Raw genomic sequence first — 25904 nt, 5'->3', positions numbered from 1 at the left:
TATGATAATGAATTAATGATTTAGGAAGAAATAAAAAGGAAAGCATGCTACTGATTCAACCAAAGAGAATAAGTAACAAACAGGGCCCACTAAAGTCAACACAGATTAAAGATGGAGCAGGGATAATTTCAATGACAACAATTATAATAAGATTCTGTATGAAACCATTTCTATTTACAGCAAATGGTTTGTTGAATTCAGCAAATATAGGTAACATTTTGTTGTGTGGTAAAATTATTTTATCATTTATTATTAAACATCCAACCTAACTTTTCTTCAATCTCCATTGCATAATTATTATGGGAAGTCACCTTTTTTGCTGCTAATTCATGGCAAAAGTTAGTCTAAAACTCTTCGGTGGTTTTTCTATCCCACCTAAAATATATCCCTCATATCTACTCCTTCCCAAAAACTCTCCATAATTAGTTGTTTTGGCCATAGTCCATTCTCATGATTATGCTTCTTCATGTACTAGAAAGACTTCTCCTACACTTCAGTTCACTTCTCTAGGCTCATTAATCCTCTTAATCTTGTATCCAGTCAAAACGTTGATACTTAATAATAAAAGTTATCTATTTAAGATTTCTAACATTTTCAGTTAGTACTAGAAATAATGAGCATTCGTAACATTCAAAAACAAAATTAATAGAAGCAACATAAAAATGTGGGAAAATTAATTGGAAGGGGAAGAAAAGAAAAACAATTATCCAAAGACATTGTTCCAAATCCCCTGAGGATGGCATCACCTTTCCCTTTAGATTATCTTCTGTCACACTCTAAACTTCTAGTTCTATTATTGAGCCAAAGAAAGGATTTATTCTCCATAGTTATACTCACTACTAGCAAGTACTCTGTATTCTTTCAAATACTCCACAGCTGAAATACACTCAGTTGCCAAAACTGATTGTCTCTTTTTCTACGATTCCAATAACCTTTGCATCCTTCTGACTCAGCTATCACTCTAATTGATGCTCTGAATGTCTTACTTTTTATTATTGTAATTGCTTTTAAACATTGTGATAAGATGATTGTAATAGCTCCTCAGTCTCAGAGGGAGACCATGTTACTCCCACACTCAAAATTCAATGGCTGTCTGCATCTTCTGCAAGAGCAAACAACAAGTTCCTCTGTTTGGCACTTAAAAAGCACCTTACTGGCTGGCCCCAACTAACACTGTCAACCTTCATTAACTCTAAGGTTCAGGCAACCTGGTCTTTTTACTACTTCTTCCTCATGGCACTCCATTTCCCATCTCAGTTCCTCTATCTATGCCTGGAATGTACTCCAATTTCACATCTGCCTAGACTCAAGTGAAGGGTCACCTTCTAAAGGCCTGGTGATGGAATAAAAAGACACAAAGAAAAACAACTTCTTCAAGGCAGCTGGGTGGCTCACTGGATTTAGAACCAGGCCAAGAGATGGGAGGTCCTAGATTCAAACCTGGACTCAGATACTTCTCCTAGCTGTGTTGACTGTGGACTTATCCCCCAATGCTTAGCCCTTACCATTCTTTTGCCTTTATTGATTCTAAGACTGAAGTTAAGGGTTTTTTTTTTAAAAAAGGTAACAAATGGAACAAAGGTAGAAATGGGGAGTGGGAGAAGGGGAGGAAGAGGGATTTAAAGGTCTTCTTGTATCATTCTGACATTTTAAGGTATTTTATCTTTAATTGATAGTATGTGCCATACTTATTACTTTTCAATGTCCTTCTTAGAAACATTTTTTGTGTTTGAAAGAATTCTACCCACTTACTAAAATGACACCAAAAAAGTCAGCCAAAAATTCCTATCTTTTCAATTTTCCAAAATATTTTGCAACTTTAACCTGAATTTATTTTAACATTTACAATGTATTTTCTTTACAGTAACATAGGTAGTTCCAAATATCATAAATTCCATTAAAAAAAAAATAAAATCCACCAAAGCTGCAATTCACAAGTGCAGGGAATTTCTAGGTGGAAATTCTTTAAATGTGGAACATTTATCTGTAAACTTATCTGTAACTGTTAAGTCCTAGAGAGTTGCCCTAAGGGGGCCTAGACTAGCTAAGTATCTTATTTATCCCTTTTGTAATATCTTAAATAACCTACTGCAATTATGGTAAACAATTTCATTTTGAGAATATAAAATCTGACTTAATACCAAAAAACTTTAAAGCAATTTAGCATAGAAAAAAAAATGGAGAACTAGCTTACCAAATGGAAAGCCTCTGGAGAATGCTGAAAACTAAGCAACATGTGGGAAAGAACTGCAAGAGCACCAGGTCTCACAAGAGGAAACCAAAGTCGATTAAAAACCTTAAAAAAATAGTCAAATATTTATTCATTTTTTAAAAAATCATGAACATGTTAAAAGTTGCTATGTCTTAGTTATCAAAATTTTTTCCTCTAAAGTTCTGAAATAACCTTTAAAAAATTTACACTAGAAACAAAACAAAGACTCTGAGGTGGTTTATGTATACATGGAAAAGCACTGCCTGTATTTGGAAATCAGCTAAGGCAACTTTTGAAGGCAAGATACTAAACCACCTACAGGTCTTTATATGCTTTCCAAACTATAGTCATGAAAATGTGAGCTATTACTATGCATGACATATAAAAAGAGATCCAATAATAATACCATATTTTAAAAGGGCCTTTAAAGTACTCTTACTTTAAATATGCATGAATAATTAATAAACAATATCTATAACTGATTAACTGAATATTTATATATTTTTAGTGAGAACTATCTCTCCCACCCTCCAAATAGGTCAAAAGTATTTATCATAACCCCTTAATTTAAAGGTTTACATCCCACCTACCAATTCAATTTTGAGCAAAGTAACATCTATCAAAATAGTAAACTTTTGGACTGCTGCCAGTCCTTTCAGCAGTGCAATCACCCATGTCTCCACATGCTGTGCCAAAGGCCAAGACAGCCAGTCAATCATTCTGAAAGATGAAGGAAAATGAGAAAAAAAAAACCTGTAAAAATATTTTGCTGAGGAGCAGCAAGAGTTCCAATAGAGAGCCAATTTATTTTATTTTAACAAAGGAATAAGATGAGAACAAAAATTTAGGCACTTAGATGACAAATAACAGTTAATTCCTACTCCAGCTAATATACAAGAAACTTTCAATTCTCTAGTCACTCATTCAAAACAAGTTTAGTATTTGAGTGTCTCCTCATTGCATTTCCCAATCTGATTGTCCTTGTGGTGGACCTTCCTGGATTTTTCTACCATGCCTTCAGTAAACTTAACATCACTAGATCTTATCATTTTCCAAGTTCCAGGAAGTCACCTTGTTATTCACACCTAATCAATACCCTCTACTCCTCTGTTTCTAGAGGGCTAAAGGGTAGAGACATAAATTTCTCCATTTAAGGAAAGGGGACAGTCTTATAGAGCTATACTTACTCATTTTGGACTCTGATTTCTCCACTACACCTTAGCCCTGGGTATCTCCCTATCCCTCAGTTTTTCAACTTTATTTTATGTGTTGTTTTCTCCTATTACATTGTAAACTGCAGTCTTATAGGCATTATCTTTCCTTTTTGTATTTGTGTTTTTAGCACAGTGCTTGCCACATAGTAAAGGCTTAATAAATGTTTACTGACTGTGGCCTGAATTATCTGAATACCTCTGAGTGAGACAATGTGAAGAATAAGACAGATGAAAATAGAACAATCCCTCTCCTCCTATGGGTTATAATATAATCTGATAAAAGGATGTTATAGAGTGGTTGTCAATTTGCATTGGTTAAAGGAGTCTCCATATATTGGGAGATCCCTACACTAGAAGTGTCTAAATACATGGCTTGTGGGTCACATAATCCTGAGTATGACTGGAACCAGGTTAAAATGTAACCAGGAGACATATACAATCAACAAAAATGCAGTAAAAAACAAATAATATTACATTCTAAAACTAAGTCACTATGTGGTCTATAGGGGATCATGTATCAATTACTGCCTTTATTTCTGTTTGAATTGGACACTTTGCTCTTACACTAGTAAAATCACAGGTCTGGATATTACTCTCAATTTTAAGAAAAGGAAAAGAGTTAAAGGCTAAATCTATTTTTTTTTAAAAAGGGAAAAATCAAAGAAATTGAAAGAGAACCAAGATAACAGGTTAAAGAGAACAGAAAGGAAGATTTAAGGAAAAGTGTAGGATGTCATTAATGTTAAATTCTTCAGAAATCGCAAGGAGAATGAGAGTAGGGACTGTCAAAAGTATAATATAAGTAGAAAATTCAATCAATTAACAAATCAGGCACTATACTAGGTAGTCATAGGTAGGAACAAAACAAGTTCTGGTCTTCAGAAGCTAATGTTCTATTGATTGGGGGATAGGTTGAATTGCGATGATTGAGGTTAAGGAGGAAAAGAAAAGGTAGTCAGAAAAGAAGGACTTGGGGCAGGTTAATTCATTTAAAGCTGAGAGTGACAGGAAGACAATAAAAGCTAGAAAAGGTAGGATCAACAAAAGTCTTTTAAATAAGAGGCCAGCAAGTTAGGACAATGATGGAAAAGAAGAAACAAAAGTGAAGAAATTTAAGATTAGGGAAAGGGAATAGTTAGGTGTAAGAGTTAAGTCTGAATTACATTTTTCTGGGGAGGGGAGGTCTCTGAAGTAGAGGGAGAAAAGGTTAGCTTTATGAGAATCCAGGGTATTCAGAACTTCACATTATGATGACCAAACTCGAAACTGTTCTGTAACCATAAATAGGAAAAAAATTTAGTTCTATAATCTTTTACGTTGTTTTAAAAAATTACAAATTGGTCTGGTAGTGAAATTTACTTGAGTTACTAAGTGTGAGACCATTCACTGCAGTGACTTCTGTAATCATTATATTTTAATTAAAAATGTCTTTTGCTTTGAAAACCAGAGTCACTGTCAATATACATGAAATACCTGCACAGAGCTTGAGTCATACTTGCATCTTTTACATTTGGATCTGTGGTAAGGCTCCTGATGAGAACTGTGATCATCTGCAATGGAATATGTTGCACAAGACTTGCCAAGGCAACAGAGGGTTCAAATGAAGCATCTATTAAAAAACAAACATACAACAATAAAACAAAGCATTGAAGAATATATAGCACATTAGTAGAAACACATAATTAAGAGAATATAAATTAGAACACAAACAAAATGTTGCTATGCTATATCTGAAAGATATCCTTTAACAATAGTAAAAGAAGGAAAATAGTAGTTTCTATATTCTTATATATATCCGTGCACTAGACAGTCATAAGTCTGGAATATCTAAAAATATCAGTTACCTTTTTGTCCATTTTTACATATTATGTATTTTCTGTGCTAAAATTTATCCTCACATAATTATATAATAACCAGATATAGCTAGTGGTGAAATGGTTGGAGATGGGTTTGTGGTCAGAAGATCTAAGTTCAAATCCGACACTCACTAGTGTGACCCTGGGCAAGTTTACTTAACTTGCTTGCTTGAGTTTCCTCAACTGTAAAATACAGATGATAACAATAGCACCCATTGCCCAGGGCTTTTGTGAAGCTCAAATGGGAAATATGTTTAAAATAAACAAATCTCTTAGCACAGTGCCTGACACATTGTAGGGACTATGTAACATTTAACTTGCCCCCTACACCATCTATCTATCACTATAGTATATCATAGAAAGTGGTATATAATTTTGTTATGTGGTATATTACTTCATTGTAACTAACACCATTAAACACCTAGTTATTATTGCCAATTGGTTTGAATCTTGCTCTGAAACGTACTACTAAAATGAAACTGGGAGTAAGACCCAAACTCTCTGAGAATGAGTTTTCTTGATTGAAAGATGAAGGTGTACAGAACCTGACAACAGACAAGAAACAGTGCAAACCTAACAAGCCTCACTTCCTCCCTTATCACAAGATGTTTTCCAACAGATATAAATTAGTGCAAACCTGACATGCCCCCTCCCCACTTCCTCCCTTATCACAGGATGCCTCCCCAAACTAGCTCCAGATGTCCGTAAGGAATGCAAGACCCCTCCCCTAATATTTACTTTCTCCCCCTAGCCACAAGTATATAATAACATGCCTTTACCTCAATAAACGACTCCTCTTTGCATACCATGTGAGAGCTGTCCGTTCCTTACTTGTCTCTTCCCCTTTCCTTCTCTCTCTCCCCCTCCCCTCTCAGGGGTCGTAAGGGGCTGGTCCCCGACAGATCTGGCTCCCAACGTGGGGCCCGAGCGACCACCGGACAACTGAGGAAAAGTTCGGCGCCGAAATCGAGACTACAGTAACGGGTAGAGATCGAACAGATCTAGAACAGATCTCGAGGAATGGTAAGTTGTCCCAGTCATATCCCCCTCTCAAACCCCATTGTGTGAATGGTCGAATGTATGTGTGTTTTGATGGCAACGGAATAACAGTCCCCTTATATATACGAGTAATAGGGCGCCCCTTTGGGGAACCTGGCCGGGGCTTATACGGCACGCCTACGCTCAAATATAAGGGACCCCTCTTTGACCAAAGGGGAGAGGCCAATTCGTGGAGAGTTGATCTCGCGGTTCGACTGCCGTTGACCTGTTTCTGAGTGTGGACCTGGAATTACTGCGGTTCCGTTCTTGCGCGAGCAGGACGGCCAGGAAACCGGGGAAGCGAATCTTGTGAGTGACTGAAAATGGGGAAAACACTATCTAAGGAAGCTCTGTTTATAAAAGAATTAAAAGAAAGAATTAAAGAGCGCAATGTAGAAGTTAAGAAAAGAGATCTGTTGCGCTTCTTCTCCTTTATTGAACAACGCTGCCCGTGGCTCATTCTCCATGGCCCTGGCATTCACCCCCTAACTTGGGATAAGGTTGGCCGAGACCTTAATGATTTTGCACGCTCAGGTCAGCCCATCCCTGAGGATTTCTTTACTTTTTATGGCCTGATTCGGGACATCCTTAAAGAGGCTGATTCCAGTACACAGGTCTCCCACCTCCTCAGCCTTGCTGAGGACGCTATTGAAGAAAGTAAAAAACAGACTGAAGAAACCCCTGAATTAGGCAACATAGACAAAAATTACAAAACCCCGTCTCAAGAAACCCCTGAATTAGACAGCATGGGCAAAAATTACAAAACCCCGTCTCTTTTAGACGAACGTATTAACATCCCCTCACACTTACCAGAACCACTCCCTCCTCCCACCCCCACACTCCCCTCCGCTCTTCAGGAGAAGCAGTCCCCGCCCCTAGGAACACTCCCCTCCCGAGGCTCCGCTCTTCTCCCTCCCTCCCGCAGACCCGCTCTCTACCCTGTCCTTTACGATAGCAATACACCAGAGACCCTCAATCCAGCATACCAGACTGAACTGGATGAAGCGGCAGCCGGATACTACCCCCCAGACTTCCTTAAAAACAAGCCCCCTCCCTATAATCCGCTTTACCCTTCCCCGATTTTACCAACTCTTCCCAATACAAATGACCTAAAGATAGCCACTGCTCAATTAACTAAGCAAATCACTGATCTCAAACAATTTATAGACTTACAACATGAGATCGGCCACTTAACAAGCCAATTACATGACCTTCAGGTCGCCACCCTGAAACCAATCTCACATTCAAAAAAACCTAAAAACAACCCCTCCAAACTACAAAAGCCCCTCCTGGCCCTCCCGGTAGTTACCAGGCATAGGACTACCACCGGTACCACCCCGGAGGATGTAGACATAGAGGAGATCCCTGACGAACTGTCCCAACCCTACCAAAATTCACCCCCCGTTTCCTCTGAATCTGACAGAGAGGAGGGGGATGAAGAAGCGAATCAAGGGGTCCATACCACCGATACAATCCGGCCCCATGCCCACCCATTTAAAAGACTTAAATTCAAACAGATTAAGGACCTCCATTCAGCAGTAAAAAACTATGGCCTTAATGCTCCCTTTACCCTTTCTATCTTGGAAAGTCTCGGGGGAGATGGGCACTTACTCCCCTCAGAATGGACTAAGGTTACACAATCTGTCTTGTCTAGAGGCCAGTTTTTAACCTGGAAGGCAGAGTTTCAGGAAAGGGCAGAAAATCAAGCAAAATCAAATCTCACAAACCCCCAAACAGCCAATTGGACAGTAGACAAACTCATCGGTCGAGGTCGTTATGCCCCTGACACCGTGCAATTGAGATTGCCTCCTGGCCTCCTCATGCAAACTGCCCACGCAGCCTTAACTGCATGGCGCGCTGTCCCTGCCTCCGGGGCCATCACCGCCCCGATCTCTAAAATCCTCCAGGGACCAAACGAGCCCTATGCTCAATTTGTAGCCAGACTCTTAGAGACAACAGAAAGGGTCTTGGGACAGGACGGTACCGATAACCCAGTGGTTAGACACCTGGCCATTGAAAACGCCAACCCTGCCTGTAAGGCCGCCCTTAGAGCAAAATCTAGAGAGCTTGATCTGAACGGCATGATCCGCTTATGTAATGATATTGACTCTTATGACCACAGAATTAACAAATCTATCTCCTTAGCTATTGGAGCAGTCATTCAAGCCACCCGACAGAACGCTCCCCGTAATTGCTTTAAGTGCGGCATGCCCGGACATTTTGCTCGTGAATGTCCCTCCAATCAGATTGCTCGTGAATGTCCCTCCAATCAGACTGCTCGTGAATGTCCCTCCAATCAGGCTGCCCCTAGTTTACCTTTCAGCCCCTCGGGTGTGCCTTCGAGACTGCCCCCAAGTGTCTGTCCGAAATGTAGGAAAGGGCGTCACTGGGCCAGCGACTGCCGCTCCAAAACTACCTCAAATGGACAAAATATTCCACCTGTCCAGGGAAACGGGATGCGGGGCTCCCTCGGGAGCCCCTTCCCCTCACCCTTGCTCGAGCCACAACAGGCAGCGCAGGCTTGGACCTCTGTTCCTCCTCCACCAGAATATTAACCCCTGAGGATGGCCCTGAGGTCATTTCCACCGGTGTCACTGGTCCACCACCCCCTGGTATGTTCTTCTTAATCATCGGAAGGGCACTCACTACTCTACAGGGAGTTGTGGTCCACCCCACATTAGTGGACAATGACTATACAGGAGAAATAAAGCTCATTGTTGAGTCTCCCCATGGCCCGGTTACTATCCCTGCTGGCCACCGACTAGCCCAAGCCCTCCCCCTTCCCATGGTGGGTGACTTCCCTACCATTGAACAGACAAGGGGCCCTTCGTCCCCAGGATCGTCAAACATCTATTGGGTACAACAAATCACTGAGTCCCGTCCCACCCTCCAGTTGTCACTCGACGGGAAGAAATTTATCGGGCTGCTTGACACCGGGGCCGATTCCACGGTCATTTCCCACAAACACTGGCCTTGTGCCTGGCCCCTTCAGCCCTCTACCACTCATTTGTCCGGCATAGGGCAAGTCAATCACACACTTCAGAGTTCAAAGTTCCTTACTTGGAGAGATGCTGAGGGTAACACCGGCACGACTCGACCCTATGTAGTCAAAGGGCTCCCTGTTAACCTCTGGGGCAGAGATATTCTCGCTCAAATGCGACTCCTCATGGTGAGCCCCAGCGACCCTGTCACACAAATGATGCTTAAATTTGGCTTCCTCCCAGGAAAAGGGCTTGGCAAAAATGAACAGGGCAATCCTCAACCTATCTCCTTTACACCCAATAGAGATAAAGCAGGCTTTGGGTCACAAAATTTTTCATAAAGGCCACTGGTCCTCCTGCACCCCAGGCAGATAAGATAACTTGGAAGTCTGATTCCCCTGTCTGGGTCGACCAGTGGCCCCTCACCTCTGAAAAGGTCCAGGCCGCCATCATGCTGGTGCAGGAGCAAATCTCTTTGGGCCACCTCGAGCCCTCCACCTCACCATGGAACACACCTATTTTTGTTATCAAAAAGAAGGCTGGAGGGTGGAGATTACTACAAGATCTACGGGAAGTTAATAAAACCATGATTCCCATGGGCGCCTTACAGCCCGGACTCCCATCTCCTACAGCTATCCCCAAGGGATTTCACAAAATAGTTATAGATATAAAGGACTGTTTTTTCTCCATTCCCCTCCACCCTCAGGATTGCCCTCGATTCGCCTTCTCTATCCCCATAGTCAATCAAATTGGCCCCAATCCCCGATTTCAATGGTTAGTTTTGCCTCAAGGAATGGCCAATTCTCCTACCCTATGTCAAAAGTATGTTGCTCAGACAATAGATCCCATCAGGCTTCGATTCCCTTCCGCATATATTATCCATTATATGGATGATCTTCTCATAGCAGCTCCCTCCCCTCAACTGACCCAGACCATCGCTCAAACCATTACTTCAGCCCTACAGGACAGAGGCTTTAAAATTGCCCCCGATAAGGTACAGGTCCAATATCCCTTTTCTTTTCTCGGGTTCCGCCTCGAGATTGATCATCTCTTTACACATAAAGTCACGCTTAATCGTTCCACCCTAAAAACACTTAATGATTTTCAAAAACTTCTAGGGGACATTAATTGGCTTCGCCCTTATCTCGCCCTTGCAAAAGCACACCTCCGCCCCCTAGAGGATATTCTACGCGGGGATACTGACCCCTCTTCCCCACGATCACTAACACCTGAGGGAGAAATCTCCTTACAAAAGGTTGAACAGGCAATTGCCAAACAGAACATCGGTTACTTCTCCCCTAAGGATCCCCTCTATTTAATCATCTTTTCCACTGAATTCTCTCCCACAGGTCTCCTATGGCAGGACCCTTCTCCCCTCATTTGGCTACACCTTCCCCTAGCCTCTAGGAAGATCCTGATCCCCTACCCTGACCTGGTTGCTCAGCTTATTATGATGGGTGTCCGCCTGGCCACTCGCCACTTCGGCCGCCAGCCCGATCATATTGTTTCCCCGTATAATAAAGAGCAACTGCGATGGCTGCAAACACAGAATGATAATTGGGCCGTCCTTATCTCATCCTATCAAGGCACTATTGACAATCACATGCCCAGTAATAAACTCTTACAATTCTTTACCCTTACCCCCTTCACCTTAACCCGTATTACGCAGTCATCCCCCATTCCCGGAGCGCCCACGATTTTCGTGGACGGCTCGAAAACAGGCCTCGCGGCCATTGTTATGCATGATTGTCCCCATACTATCCACACTCCTTATCAATCCGCACAACTGGTTGAACTCTATGCAGCACTCACTGTTTTTATCTCTCTGCCTGAATCCCCCTTCAATCTGTACTCTGACAGTCGATATGTCGTTCAGTCCCTACTACGGCTTGAGGCTACTCCTGTTATTCAACCCACAACAGCCACCTTTTTCTTATTCACCAAGATACAGCAAGCCATCAGAGCACGGTCCCACCCCTTCTTTATAGGCCACATACGTGCTCATTCAGGTCTCCCAGGCCCCTTGGCATTAGGAAACGACCTTGCAGATCAATATACCCGCTTGGCCGCTCTGGCTGTACCTACAATCCCCTCGCCAGACCCTATTTCCCTTGCTACTGAAGCCCACAAACTGCACCACCTTAACGCCCATACTCTCCGCTTAGCCTACAAAATCACTAGAGAGCAAGCCAGAGCTATAGTGAAAAGCTGCAAAAATTGCCTTACGCTGTTACCTGAACCTCACCTTGGAGTCAACCCTCGTGGCCTCCTCCCTGGCCACCTGTGGCAGATGGACGTTACTCATGTTCCCTCCTTTGCTAAATTGAAATATGTTCATGTTTCCATTGACACCTTTAGTGGGTTTCTTTTTGCCTCGGCACAATCTGGCGAGGCCACCAAACATGTCATCAAACATATGTTTCTCGCCATGTCAGTCATGGGAAGACCATTGACCCTTAAGACAGACAATGGTCCTGGCTACGCAAGCCGTTCCTTTAAACAGTTCTGTGCTCAATTAGGCATAAAACATATCACTGGCATCCCCTACAATCCCCAAGGGCAAGGTATTGTAGAAAGAGCAAACCAAACACTGAAAAATACCATTTTCAAACTAAAAACTCAGGAGACCCTCTACCCCTTGTGTGGCAACCAAACCACCTTGCTGGCACATGCCCTTTTTGCCCTTAACTTCCTCACCCTGGATACGGAGGGCCGCTCTGCCGCGGACCGTTTTTGGCACCCACACACCACCTCTAACCTCGCTCAGGTCCTATGGCGTGATCCCCTCACGGGCCGTTGGAACGGCCCTGACTCTGTTCTGACCTGGGGCAAAGGCTCAGCCTGCATTTTCGACAAAAGGGAGCAGTCTGCTCGCTGGATCCCCTCACGTCTAATAAAAACCTTCAGCCCAGATAATCACCTCCCCCCAGGGTCTACCCCTGAGAAAAACCTCCCCTCTTGTCTTACAGATAATGCCTGAAACCCATGATCCATCCTGCCTTGTACTGCGAACACTGTTGGCTGCCTCCTTGTTCTTCGCGATCCTCGGCCTTCTTGCTGCCCTGATAAAATCCATCCACATCATCCTCTACATTCGCAGTCTGAACGACCCTTGAACATTCGCGACCATTATGGGCCTTCAAATTTTATTGTTTCTTTCCCTACTCACCCCCCCTCTGAGTGCACAACACCACTCCCACCGTCCATGGAAATGGACCCTTAGCAGCTGGGACAGTAGCTCTATTATCCAGATTACAACCACCTCTGGAGCACCCAGCTTCACCTTTCTCCCCTGCACAATTATTCAACAGGACGGACCATGCCTACCGGAAAAACGCGGAGCCCCTACATCACACTTCACGTATAATGATTATTACATTTGCCCTTCTTCCAATCCTGGAAAGCATTATTGTAATCGCCCAAATGTATACTATTGCTCCTATTGGGGATGTGAGACTCGCTCTACCGGATGGACTCCCCCCAAATTAGACTCCTTCCTTTCCTTTCATTGGGGACCCTCGGGTTGTAAGCCCCGATCACAGCTCGGGCGCTTTATCGCGGAGGGTTCTAAAGGACTATGGATTGACTGTTCATATCTCAACCTTACAGTACTACAACCCACCGATGACAGCTGGCTCCTAGGAAGAACTTGGGGTCTCCGCTCCTACCAACCAGGAGATGACCCCGGAGGACTGTTTTTCATCAAGAAAGAACCCCCTCAGGAAACCCCCCCCTCCATTCAGGGCCCAAACAAGGCCCTCCGACCCGCTAAACCCCGACACCCACCTCACCCCCCCACACCGACATCCGCTCCCCAACTTAGACCGTCTCCCTCGTCCCCCGTCCCCTTCCCTTCACCCCCTCCTCCTCCCCTGTTATCCCCTATCCCTAAGGAGAAACCGATAATCCCTTACCCGTACCTCCCTCTCCTGCAAGCGTCTTTTTCCGCGCTTAACCACTCCTTCCCAAACTTCACGACCAATTGCTGGCTTTGTTTAGTCGCGTCCCCGCCCTATCTTGAAGCTTATGCCCTAACCGATAATAATCTTACGTGCTCTAAGGTTGACAACCCCTCTGCTTGTCACTGGGATAATGATGATCCCTCCCTTACTATACCTATCATCGGAGGCAATGGCACTTGCATTGGCAAAAATGCTACACTTAATCCTTATTGTGCTGTGTCCTTCGTGACTAGGAATGACTGCAAATTTTATATTCCCCCTGGTAATACCCGTTGGCTTTGCGCGAAAGCAGGCCTTCAAGCCTGTTGGGCTTCCACCGCCCCAGAGGACGTGTGCATTCTGGTCACCATTGTACCACGTGTCACCTTTAGGCCCGACCAGGACTTCCTCCCCCTGTGGGAACGACTCCAAAACCCCAGATGGAAAAGAGAACCGGTAACCCTCGCCGTCACGGTAGCCGCTCTTCTTGGCGCCGCCGGTGCAGGGACCGGCATAGCCGCTCTAACTTCCCAACACATATCCCACAATCATTTACGGGCAGCAGTAGATGAAGACATTGCCCGCTTAGAATCCACCATAAATTTCTTGGAAAAGTCCCATGCTTCCCTTGCTGAAGTAGCCTTACAAAATAGACGAGGATTAGACCTCCTCTTTCTCCGCGAAGGGGGACTCTGTGCCGCCCTCGGAGAAGAATGTTGCTTCTATGCTAACCACTCTGGCGTCATTAGGGACTCCCTAGCCCAACTCAGGAAAGAGCTTGAACAGAGGCGCAAAGATAGGGAAACAAACGGCCCTTGGTATGCACAGTTTCTGCCTAGTTCTCCATGGTTCTCTGCAATCCTCTCTACCCTCCTTACCCCCCTCATAGTTTTTATCCTTGCCTTGACTTTTGGCCCTTGGATTTTCAAAACTATCACACGGCTGGTCACTCGCTCCGTTGAATCATCCATAAAAGCCTTCCCTATGGTACAGTACCACCGCCTAGAGACGGTTGGCCACACCTCCCCCTCCACTGAGCAATACAACCAGCTCCATTTCTCGGGACGGTAATCCAACGACGGGAATATTGCGGGTCCCTTGCCCTTGCGTGGAGGCTATTAGGGAAACACCCCGCATAGCCTAAGACAGGAGCCGCCTCCGAAAGGGCTCTTCAAGACGGGCTTAAGACCATGCTGTGATAGTTCTGCAAATCCATTTTCTCTCAAAACCTCTCCCCCTCTTTTTGAAAAGAAAAGGGAGGAATTGTACAGAACCTGACAACAGACAAGAAACAGTGCAAACCTAACAAGCCTCACTTCCTCCCTTATCACAAGATGTTTTCCAACAGATATAAATTAGTGCAAACCTGACATGCCCCCTCCCCACTTCCTCCCTTATCACAGGATGCCTCCCCAAACTAGCTCCAGATGTCCGTAAGGAATGCAAGACCCCTCCCCTAATATTTACTTTCTCCCCCTAGCCACAAGTATATAATAACATGCCTTTACCTCAATAAACGACTCCTCTTTGCATACCATGTGAGAGCTGTCCGTTCCTTACTTGTCTCTTCCCCTTTCCTTCTCTCTCTCCCCCTCCCCTCTCAGGGGTCGTAAGGGGCTGGTCCCCGACATGAAGGAATGGAATTCACACAGAGGAAGCCATGAGAGCAAGAGAACAAAGATGAGATATATAATACTACTTGAAACAGTTTACACAGCATACTTGTAGTAAGGATCAAATGAAAACTTTATAAACTACAAGTGCCTGATAACAAATTCTATCAGTTCTATTAAGAGGAGAAAGATTACTTTCATAACACCCATTTCATAGACGACAAAAAGTAAACCCCATTTCTAGTGGTCATGAAAGTGGGTTTAGGATGTCAACCCAGAGTGTGTTCTTACCAGCTTTATTTCTACAAACCACTCAAAAAATTCATCAATAAACTGATTGGCTTGGTCAAGTCACTCAGTTAGGGATACAAAGATGTATAAAATATGGTCCTTTGTTTTTAAGAAACTTACAACCTAAAAGGAAGGTAAGAATGTAGGAATAATTAATTTAACCAAAAGGCAAAATGATCTAGGACTATATAAAGGAGGCAATGAATGAAATGCTAAGGAGGTCAGAAAAGAGATCATATTCCCTTAGGGGATGAGCAGAGGCTACAGGAAGAAATGCAGTATCTAACAAAATTCTGCTAATACTTTCTATTTCTATGTCAGTTGTATTTGTAAATACCTACTCTTTCCTACTTCATTATAGAATCTTTCCTTTTAACTAGGAAAAATACTAATAGTGACTCCACATGACAAAATATATAACACCAAGGCCTAAGTAGTTCCTGGTCTTTTTTGAGGAATACTGTATATTTCATTAACAGTTAAGAGATGGCAGGTACAGAAGAATAGGTAAGATTTCACTGGAAAGCATTCCAAAGGAGTGAAGAGCATAAAAACATCACATTAGAAAAGTTTGAAGAATAATTTGGGAATAAGTTTAGTTGAGGGGTAGGAGACATCAGGCTGAAAAGGTAAAATAAGTTCATTGCAGGAAGAGTCTTAAACATCAGGTTACAAAATTACATTTTATTAGGTAAACATCAAAGATTTTTGAACAGAGGGGGATGACAAGAGACAGATGACACGATTGGTATAATTAAAGCATATAATTATAGTTAAGCTACACAGCAAAAATGGGAGTGGATATGGGTGTGGAGGACAATCTAATGCTGGAAACGGGCATCTAACCCCAAAGGACATCAGGAAATACCAGGTCAGAATAAGAAATGAAGAGTCATTGGTGAGAGATTTCCTGATGAGGAAGTCTAGGACCCTAATAAAGGCTGACCTCCTTATAAAGTAGGAACTTTATCTGTGGATAGTGTTTTTTAGAATTCACCACAAAGATTATTTATTTAAATCTCTAGATGTCCACTATCATATATTCCTAATCTTATTCTCTCTTACTATATATTAGAGAACAAAAACTACAATGGATGAGAACAAAATATTACTAATAGATTGTATAAGAATACAAATGAATTCCTGGAAAGTCTAAAATATTCAAAGAAAAAGATGAACTATATTATATTAAGAGTTAGCTCTAAGTACAATGTTTACCTTGGGATTATAAAGTTATTTTAATGATTAGGATTCAAAGCCAGGCATAAGTAACTCGACAAAGACAGTAATGAGGGAGCTTGGTGTCACAAGTTTTCTTGACAGAAGGGAGCATGGAATGGAGAGAACACTGGCTGGCGATCAGGGAATCTAGATTGAGAATCTTGTATGTTGCCACCTATATGACTTTGGATAAATCAATCTTTCTGGGCCTCAAGTTTTTGGATGGTAAAATGAGGCTCTAAATTTATGTTCTTATAACCTGAGAGTTTTTAAACTTAGTCTAAAACAGAGATCCTCTTCTAACTAATTACCTCCAGCTTCTGGTTTTCCTGTTTTTGTTCACAACACTTAGTCAACTAAGTTTAAAACTTGTTCCTTTTGATATTTTTCTTGCCAGTAAGTTGGTCAATAAATAAGCATTTAGTGTTTATTTATGTGCTAAGCACGGGCTACAAAAAAAGGCAGATGACAGTCCCTCTACTCAAGGAGCTCACAATCTAATAGGGAGATAGCATGCAAACGAATATGTATAAACAAGGGGCAGCTAGTTGGCTCAGTAGATGGAGGGCCAGGCTTGGAGTTGGGGAGGATCTGGGTTCAAATTTGGCCTCAGGCACTTCTTCAACTCCATTTGCTTAGTCCTTGCCCCTTCAGTCTTCAGAGATATACTAAAGACAGATAGTAAATACATACAAATTATATACAGGATAAACAGGAAATAATTAAGGGAAGGCACTAGAATTAAAACGGATTGGGGGGATCTCTAGGTGGCTCAGTGGATTAAGATTCAGGTCTAGGGGGGATGCTTGGGAGTTCTGGGTTCCAAAATGATCTTAGAGACCTTGGACAATTTCTTCACCCCCACTGCTTAGCCTGTATGGCAGTTCTGCCTTGGAACTAATATACAGTATTGAGTCTAAGACAGAAGGATGGGGTTTTAACTGGGGTGGGGAGAGGGGAAAGAGATTTAGAAAGTTTTTCTGTAGAATGTGGGATTTTAGATAGGACTTGATGAAAGCTAGTAAAGTCAGAAGGGAGAAATGAGGAAAAGCATTCATTCTAGGTAGGGGGTGGGGCAGCCAGTGAATATGCTGGGAATTGAGGAATTCATCAAAGTTTTCTATGATGTGGCCCTATCCTATTTTTCAAGTTTTTATTTCCCACTACCCTTCCTATTCAACAGCAGAGTCCTCCTTAAACCTCTCACAAAGTCTCAGGAACTTTCTCAGACTCCATATTTTTGTTTCTATGCTTCCTCTTTCCAGAAATGTCTTGAATGTCCATATCTCCACCAGTGGAAATCCTATATATCCTTAAAAAAAATTTCAAATGCTACCTTTATCATGAATACCTGACACAGAACTCTGAGGATCCTCGAAACCGACTTCTGTGCTTATATAGTAAGCCATTCTTCCTATACTTTTTGAATATTCCTCACTTCCCAATAGAATTTAAGCTCTAAAAGGGCATATTAATCGTATCTCTCAGCCAGAGTTGGTACATTGTATCTTCTAAATAAATATTTGCTTTCAGTGTATTTATAAAATCTGGGTTGACTTGAAGAAAACAAAAGTTTAACAAGTCTTTGGTTAAGTTTGCGTGTGATGGTTTTTTGTTGTTTTTTCCCAGTTGCGGGGAAAGGGGTTCATTTTATCTATGGAAATCCTGACACACACACTTAACAAAATTAAAGGAAAGCTTCTTACCTGTGGAAGAGATACTTGCAAACACTTCTTGCAGGGAAGGCAGCAATGTGGAGGGTTCAGCCTTCCAAATATTCTGAAGCAAGTTGCTTACTTTGGTCACTTGTGAGACATACTCCCTCAGCTCTTTCTCCTGGGTGGACATGCACTGAAAGTGGCCTATCGTCCGGACCAGCTGCTGGCAGAAGGCCACCGACAGCTTCCCTTTGGGGATGCATTGCACAAAGTCGCTCAGGAGGTCGCTGAGCCGTGCACAGAGCGTCGGCTCCGGCCTCTCGCACACCATGCGCAGGACCTCCACCTGCAGCAGACTGAACAGGTCCAGCACTGACGGGCAGCTCATGATCAGCTTCAGCCCGTTGTGGATGTAGTCCAGGATGGCCACGTCCTTTCTGTCCAGCGTGCGATAGCCCCGCTGCAGAAGACCCAGCACAAAGCTCTTGTTGAAGAAGCTCTCGAACTCGGATCGGTGGTAGCGGGCGTAAGCCTCCAGCACCTGGTGTCCCACTTGCCTTTGGAAAGGGTCTTGGCCCTCCAGGATGAGCCTCGTCGTGAGGCCGAACATGGCCTCGCACTGCGCCTTGTCCACCCAGTTCTCGGCCGACTCCACCACTTTCCGCACGATCACTCTCTTGACTGTCAGCGAGTGTGTCGAGCTCACCAGGCCCTCCAGGATCTTGTCCATGGCGGTGGCGGAGACTGCTGAGGCGCCGGGGGAGGCCTTGGGAAGGGGGAGGCGGAGGCGGCAGCAGAGACGCGAGGACCGGGACAGAAGCCAGGGGGGGCAGCAGCTGGACCGGCCACCGCCGCCGCCGCCTCAGCAGCAACATCTATGGGGCGGGTGGGCCCATCCGAGGTGGAGTGCGTGCGAGGGGCCGCCCAGGCCGGGACGGAGCCCGCACCGGAGCCGCCGCCGCCCCGCTCCTCCTGCTCTGCCGCCGCTGAGGCACCCGAGGCCCGATGCCCGCCAACGCCGCCTCGTCCGTAGTAGTAGCTAGCCGCGGTCCCCGGCCAGCGGCCTCCCTCACCATGGGCGCCGGCCGCGGGGCAGCAGTTGGGGGGTCTCCGAGCCCAAGCAGGAGGAAGGTCTTTAGTCTTCCTACCCCCGGCCGCCTCCCAGGGTTAGGAGAAGGTCGGGGCGAGCTCCGTGAGGACGGAAAGAGAAAACCGTACGGAGAACTAGCGAGGAAGTAGCCCGAACCCCGCTGACTCCGGATGCAGAAGTAGCTCCAAACAGGAAGTGAGGGAAATCTAGGTCAGTTGGAAGTGGAAGTGGAGAGCCACGCCCCTTCTTTGGCCTGACCCAGGCCAAGAGGGGGCCCCGCCCCTTACTTAGACCTACCCCCTTCCCCTCCCACCCACCCCTTCCCCCTCCACCCACCCTCCCACACCCCTCCCCTCCTCGGCTCTGCTGATGAATGCGCAGGCGCACCCTTTATATTTACCCCCCCCTTTCTCGCCCCCTCCCCTCAAGCACAGTCACGGGATGACGTAGTCGACGCCCTTGGCCCTGTCGTCACTGGGGAGGTTCTGTCCAGTCACAGGCGACAGTGGTGGGAAGAAGCCAGACTAGGAAGCCGCCTGCGTGAACGGTCGCGAGGGGGCGGACCTCAGCGCCTCCACTTCCGGCCGCCTCGAGGCGGTGGTTTCCCACTCATTCTCCCCTCCCCCATCGTGCCTTCGTTCTGCGCGTGCGTAGCCGTTACTACACACTTTTTCCCCACCCTCCCTTCTTCCCCTCCTCCCAGTCAAAGGAGCAGTTGACTTCCCCCTTCGACCCGCCTTTTCTCCTAGGGAGGGCGGGGCTTACCTCTGGGCCGGGTCTTCGACTATAAAATGTGGCCACACTGCCTTTATTCCACTTGTTTCTCAGATAAATTTTGCCGGAAGCGCTTTGCCAGCCTACTCTCTTTATTAAGTTGCCTCTCCAATAGTTTCCTCTTCTGCCTGCAGGCTGTGGACCTCATCGAATTGTTGAGGCTCAGATGTGTTGAATAGGTGTAAAAGGCTTTGCAAACCTCAAAGCCCTTCTGCTGAACGTTGACTGGGCCAAGAGACAGCACGTTCTGTGGTGCTGACTAGAGCTCCATTCCCCTTCCTCACCTGGCCCTCTCATCAGTTTCCTCATCTTTAAAAGGTGGGTAAGGGGGCAGCTGGGTGGCTCAGTGGATTGAGAGCCCGACCTAGAGATAGGAGGTCCTAGGTTAAAATTTGGCCTCAGACACTTCCTAGCTGTGTGACCCTGGGCAAGTCATTGCCTAGCCCTTACCATTCTGCCTTGGAACCAATATATGGTATCGATTCTAAGAAGGTTAGGGTTTAAAAGAATTAAAAAAAAATGTGGGTAACAAACCTGTAAACCAGCTGCCAAACACAATTGTCATTTTTATACATTTGATTTTCCTAAATCCAGCCCCCTGGCTGAGGTGTTTTACTAGATGTGTGCTAAAGAATAGATTTTTAAATCTCTCTTGAAGTTCTCACACAATTCTTTAAAACTATAAATTGCATATTTGGTCATTTAAATCAGGATTTAACTGTGTGGCATGTGTGTATAAAACTCCATACAACAGTAGAATGAAACCCATGGGCCCCTTCTCAGACTATTTTTAAATTCATAAAAAATAAAATACATGGGATTACAAAGGACATCAATTATATTGAAATAGAGTTTTCAAAATATATTCTTTTGAAGTGCTCAACAATAGATTAAGAGCCCCAATCCAGAGGGAAGTATGAAAGGTCTCTAAACACAGAGAAACTAAAATCCTAATATGTTCTTAAAAATTACCCTTCCCTTGTTAAGGTCCAGTTTGTCACCCACCACCATGGAAGACCCACAGACAATGCAATCAAGCAGGAGGGTCCTTTATTCTGGTAGATATTATTATATACCAGGGGAAGCTCAGCACAAGAGTTCCACCTGCAGTTGTGAGTGCAGAGTCTTTTATACCCAATGCCTGACAGCATATCACTAGCCACCATACGTGGCCCACAAGTTTCTCCTGGAATCTATGTTTTGGGCGTCGGCACATTTAGGTTCCCTGACAGGGGTCTGTTGGTCAGATGTTCTATAGTGATATGTGCTGTACTGACCAAGCAGCTCCCTGCTTGGGGCTCCTTCATTCCCAACTTCTTTTTCTCTTAGGGGGCAGAGGGAAGGCAGCTTATGGCTTTCAGCCGGGGGCTTGCTAGGGGTCGGTACTGCTGTCAGAGGGCCAACACCTGGGTGGCACCCAGCCGGCCTTTCATGAACCGAACAAGGCGGTTAAAAACGCAGGGGCCAAATGTCAACAGTAGGGTTAAGATTATGAGGGGTCCTATGAGGGACATGACTAGGGAGAAGAATTGAAAAGGCGGGCGTACCAGGGGCCGGCAGTTTCCCTCTCTTTCCGTCAGAGCTTCTAGACCTTCTCGTAGCTTGCTCAGGGAGTCCCTAATAATCCCTGAGTGGTTAACATAGAAGCAGCACTCCTCACCCAAGGCTGCACAGAGGCCCCCCTCCTTAAGGAAGAGGGGGTCCTGCTTGGCATAGTAGGTCACTCGGGGTACTATTGAGAGGGGGTGCAGCAGGCAGTGAGGGAGCTAGGGGAGGCCCAGGGCTGTAGGCCAGAACGGGGGCACAGCCAGTGAGCTTCTGCGGGTGGGATAAGGTATCTCCCGATTGAGGGATACTCTGTGACAAGGGAGGGGGAAACCAAGAGGCGGGGGAGAAAGTGAAGTAATGGAAGCGAGTGGGTCATGTATTCCTTTTGCTAGCTGTCTCCCCACTGCTTCTAGTGAGTCCTGCCATCTGGCCAGCCCAGCCATCCATAGGGGAACCACACAGCCTCCCAGAGGACCAGAATCTCAGGCCCCACCTGGTTCAGTGCCCCCTGCCATCCCATCCCCTCCCTTCTCCAAATGTCTAAGGGAAAAAGGGCGGAGGTCCAGATCTTCTGTAGTTTCTTCAGTGCTGAGCATGGGTGTAGAGCTGTCCCTACCTATGTGTAGGAGAGAGAGGGAGGGGAATAAGAGGGGGAGGGAAGGCTGCAGACAGTGTCTTTAGGGGTGCGTCCTCAGTGGATTCCAGGGTCCCAGGTGGAGAACTGCCTGGAGATCTGAAGGGTGTCCTGTCACTCCTCTCGATTGGCAGACCGGTCACAAGGGGAAGTCAGCCCCTAAGAGAGAAGTGTACTGGGGAAAATAGCAGATAGGAACAGGACATTAATACAATAGCAATGAACATCACATATTTGCATTTGGGTATCTTAACCAACAGACTTCATCCTCAGAAATCATCTTCTGATAGGAACAGATCCCTTCCTGAGTTGTTTGCAGAGCTGGTATGTGATATTTCTGTTAAAGAATATCCTACTGCAAAATACACATTAACTATAACATCTATAAATAACAATATCTTACAGATGTATTTCCTTACCCCAGAGGCTGGGGAAACCAAGAAGGCTGTGAGCTATCTTTCCAAGCTCAAGAACCAAACCTCAACTGTGGTAAATTAAGGCTACAAATACATGCCATCTAGGATTAAACTCCATCTATTTCTCAAAGCATGTTCCTAACAATTTGAGAATTCCCAATTATTAGGGTTGTTTGAGGAAATGGAAACTTTAATATCACAATTTGCATTATGTGCTGATCATGGGAATTGCCCAGAAGGAAGAAGGCCCTGAAAGGGAAATATCTCCAAGTCACAAAAGACACACCAAGCAAGGCTGTCACTTGCCATTGTTGTTCCACTTGAGGATGGTCAGGAAAATTCAGTCCAAAGTGAGCCTTGGTCTGCCTTCTCTATAGCCATCCTAGGACTTTTTCTCTCCTTAGAACACTTGCCACTGGATGCCAGAGGCCTTCTTTTCCTTAAAGGACAAGTCTCACCCATTAACAGCTCAGAGAAATTTGCTTATCAGCAATCCAGCAACAAATTTCCACACCCCCAAACAAGCCTTTAATATCCCTACAAGGCTGATCACGCAATTATTTTCATGTATTTACACATCAGGTGTAGTCACATGAGTGCTGAATTAAGTAGTTCCCTATAAACCAGGGCTATATCATCTCCTGGACCTAGGCCATCTGAAAGACTAAGACAAGGTCATGCAGGAATCACTTCAGGGTAACTGTCCAAAGAATCATGTGTGATTTTCCCACATACATTACTTTATATATTATCCCTAAGTTAAAGAGCCAATTATGAGAGCAGAACATTCATCTGTTCCCTTTCACCTTCTCTCTCCCTTTCTGTTCCTCCAAAACCCTCTGCTTAACAGCAGAACACACTGTCCATTCTTCCTTTACAAACGCACATACTAAAGCTTCATGGACTTTAAATCAAAGTCCCTTTCTTCCAAATTCAAACCCAACATACCTCCCCACTTTCTCTAACATGCTTTTACTATCATAAGTCAAACAACCAGCCCCCTGGTATCACTTCAATTGCTAATTGGTAACCCCAAAGAATTCTGATTTAAAAAGATTACATCATTGAACAGTCTTTAGCATAGAGTTCAACCATTATAAATTTCAGTTCATAGTATAAATTGGTAGACTGAGGTAACAAACTATATGGTTGAGTCAGATTTACAGTGAGGTTTTTTTTTTTTAAATATCCAAACGATACTTAAACACATTTTAGCAGCCACTCACATAACAATCATAAATTTCTGAGCAAGCATTTTCACATATATGCCATTTTTAACACCCTACCTATTCTTTGGCTATTGTTTGTCACATATATCCTTATACAGATCAAAATGTAATCAAAATATCAACCAACAATCCCCAGAACTTGTATGAGGTAACTTCATCAATTACATATCACTCAACTCATTTTATCATTCTGGACCTGGAATGTTTGTAGTAAGATTCCACAACTGCAAACAAGCCTTTTTTTTTTTTTGGTCAGACAGGGCTGGCAATATTTGCTTGCTTGAGCACCTTAAAATCTCCGTTTCTACAATTAAGATATACTCATCTTTTAAGTTCTATCACACAGCGGTTGTTAACTCTTTGAAGCCCCTATGTCAGTTCATAATGTTATAAGCACTTCTTTCTCCTTCCTGGGTGCAAGGAAGGGGTTAATAGCTTCTGAGCAATTTTATCCCAAGGCTGCTGGCCTTGACTTAGATTTTATTACTTAGCAACCTTGGCCCATCCTTCTTTAACCAGTGAGCTCACTATAATGTAAAAGTTTGAATGTATCAACCCCCCTTCATAATAATTTAGTCTCAGTGGATTTCTATTTGAACTCCACACTTCCAAATAACTCTGATTAAGTCCTTTAGCAATGTTTCAGTGTAACCAAACTGAGGTACAAAGCATTTATTTACCTGTACTTCTCTCAAACCTGTCTAAAGTAGAATAGAACCTCCAGTTTAGTCTCTTTCTAGCTCAAAACATTGCTACATTCCTAATTTAAGTCCATCAACATTATTCCAATTTATAATTTGTTGTATCTATTTCACACTAGAATTCATAGTATCAATTAGTATCTCTATTCATTACTCTTATTGAAGTGGAGCACTTCATAAAATGAATCCAGACACCCCAAAATTCAATTATTAACTTATATAGATAGGTTATAAGACATAAAGTTATTTCCCTTCACATGTAGTTAATCACTTTTCCCTACTTAGCTTCATGTTACCTGGCATTCCAGCCTGACCTCTCTGATATATCTGAAGCTAGACTGTATTTAATCCTCATGAAAAGCCCTCTCTATTACAGGGCTGGTTGAATTTATCTTGTTAAGGGCACACAGGTTGTATGTCATATACCCTTAACCTATTTAGGTGGAAAACTTAATCCTCTTCATAATATAATGCATACATATTTAGCATTCACTCAGCATTTGGCATCTAGATTACAAATTCCTTCCCATGCATTTTGCATTTTGCACATTTAAAAACAATTCACATAACCTTGATTAAAAACATTATTTAAAAATTTCCTCTTTTGTAAAACATCAATTCTTAGCATTTATCTCATTAATGCCATGCACAGATTAACCACTTTGAAAAAGAAAAAAAAAACCTCTTGTGTGTGTAATATAATTTCTTGCTGCTATTTCTGACAGCACATATATTAAAATAAATGTGATTTGAAGGATTCCCAAATTCAAATTCTAGAATAAGTTCTTTTCAACAACACAAGTTTTTCTGAATAACTTTTACATCTATAAAGTAGTCAGTACAATTTTCTGTCTATACAGAATAAACTTTCCTCTCTGCATCAGACTTGCTATCAATCACATTTACAAAATTCTCAAATTCACTGAAATCATTATGCATTGCAAGGTTTAACAAAGCAAACTTCTAATCATGAGTTTTGTTGTTCAATAAAAATCTGGCAACATTTCACATTTGACAAACAGTAACTACAATACATTACATCTGTACCGTATCAAAATCATTAGCAATTCACCCAGTTTGAGAATTGATTTTAAGAGAAAGTTTCTAACTGTGGAGTAAGAATCTCCCTTTTCTGCTCAGAATTTTCTCTCTTCCGCTCCTTTGGGGGCCCATCCAGAGGAAGAAGGAGGGAAAAATCATTGAATGGGTAATTACACTCTCTCCCTCCCTGAAGCCTGTCACAGTGTTATTTTATCATAGCTTGCCTGGTTGGAACGCAGGCAGAGGGAGCAGGGGTGCAAAATCTATTCTCCTTTGTTACCCTGCATCCCAAACTCCCCCCCCCCCTTTTTTTTCTTTCCCTTTAATCCAGCCACAACAAAGACTCAAAGAACCCTATAGGACACCCTCTCCCACACATCTACATACCTGTGTCCAAATACAGAAAGACACACAAGACAAACAGCAAAAGCCAGAAGACAAATAAC

General features: G+C 43.8%; 1 protein-coding gene across 1 annotated transcript in view; it reads right to left on the bottom strand.

Annotated features, from left to right (window-relative positions):
• The window catches only part of USP38 (ubiquitin specific peptidase 38), a 47226-nt gene extending 27810 nt beyond the window's left edge, over nt 1-19416 (bottom strand). Inside the window, exons 1-4 of the mRNA XM_001367308.5 lie at nt 18074-19416; nt 4900-5035; nt 2803-2932; nt 2195-2296 (exon numbers count right to left, since the gene is read on the bottom strand). Coding sequence (XP_001367345.2) covers nt 2195-2296; nt 2803-2932; nt 4900-5035; nt 18074-18755 — 1050 coding nt within the window. The 5' untranslated portion in view covers nt 18756-19416. The remainder of the gene's footprint in view (nt 1-2194; nt 2297-2802; nt 2933-4899; nt 5036-18073) is intronic.
• Nucleotides 19417-25904: the final 6488 nt, after the last annotated feature.

This window comes from Monodelphis domestica, chromosome 6 (genome assembly GCF_027887165.1).
Source record: "Monodelphis domestica isolate mMonDom1 chromosome 6, mMonDom1.pri, whole genome shotgun sequence".
In the NCBI taxonomy this organism is placed as follows: domain Eukaryota; kingdom Metazoa; phylum Chordata; class Mammalia; order Didelphimorphia; family Didelphidae; genus Monodelphis; species Monodelphis domestica.
This window is presented reverse-complemented; position numbering and strand designations above follow the sequence as displayed.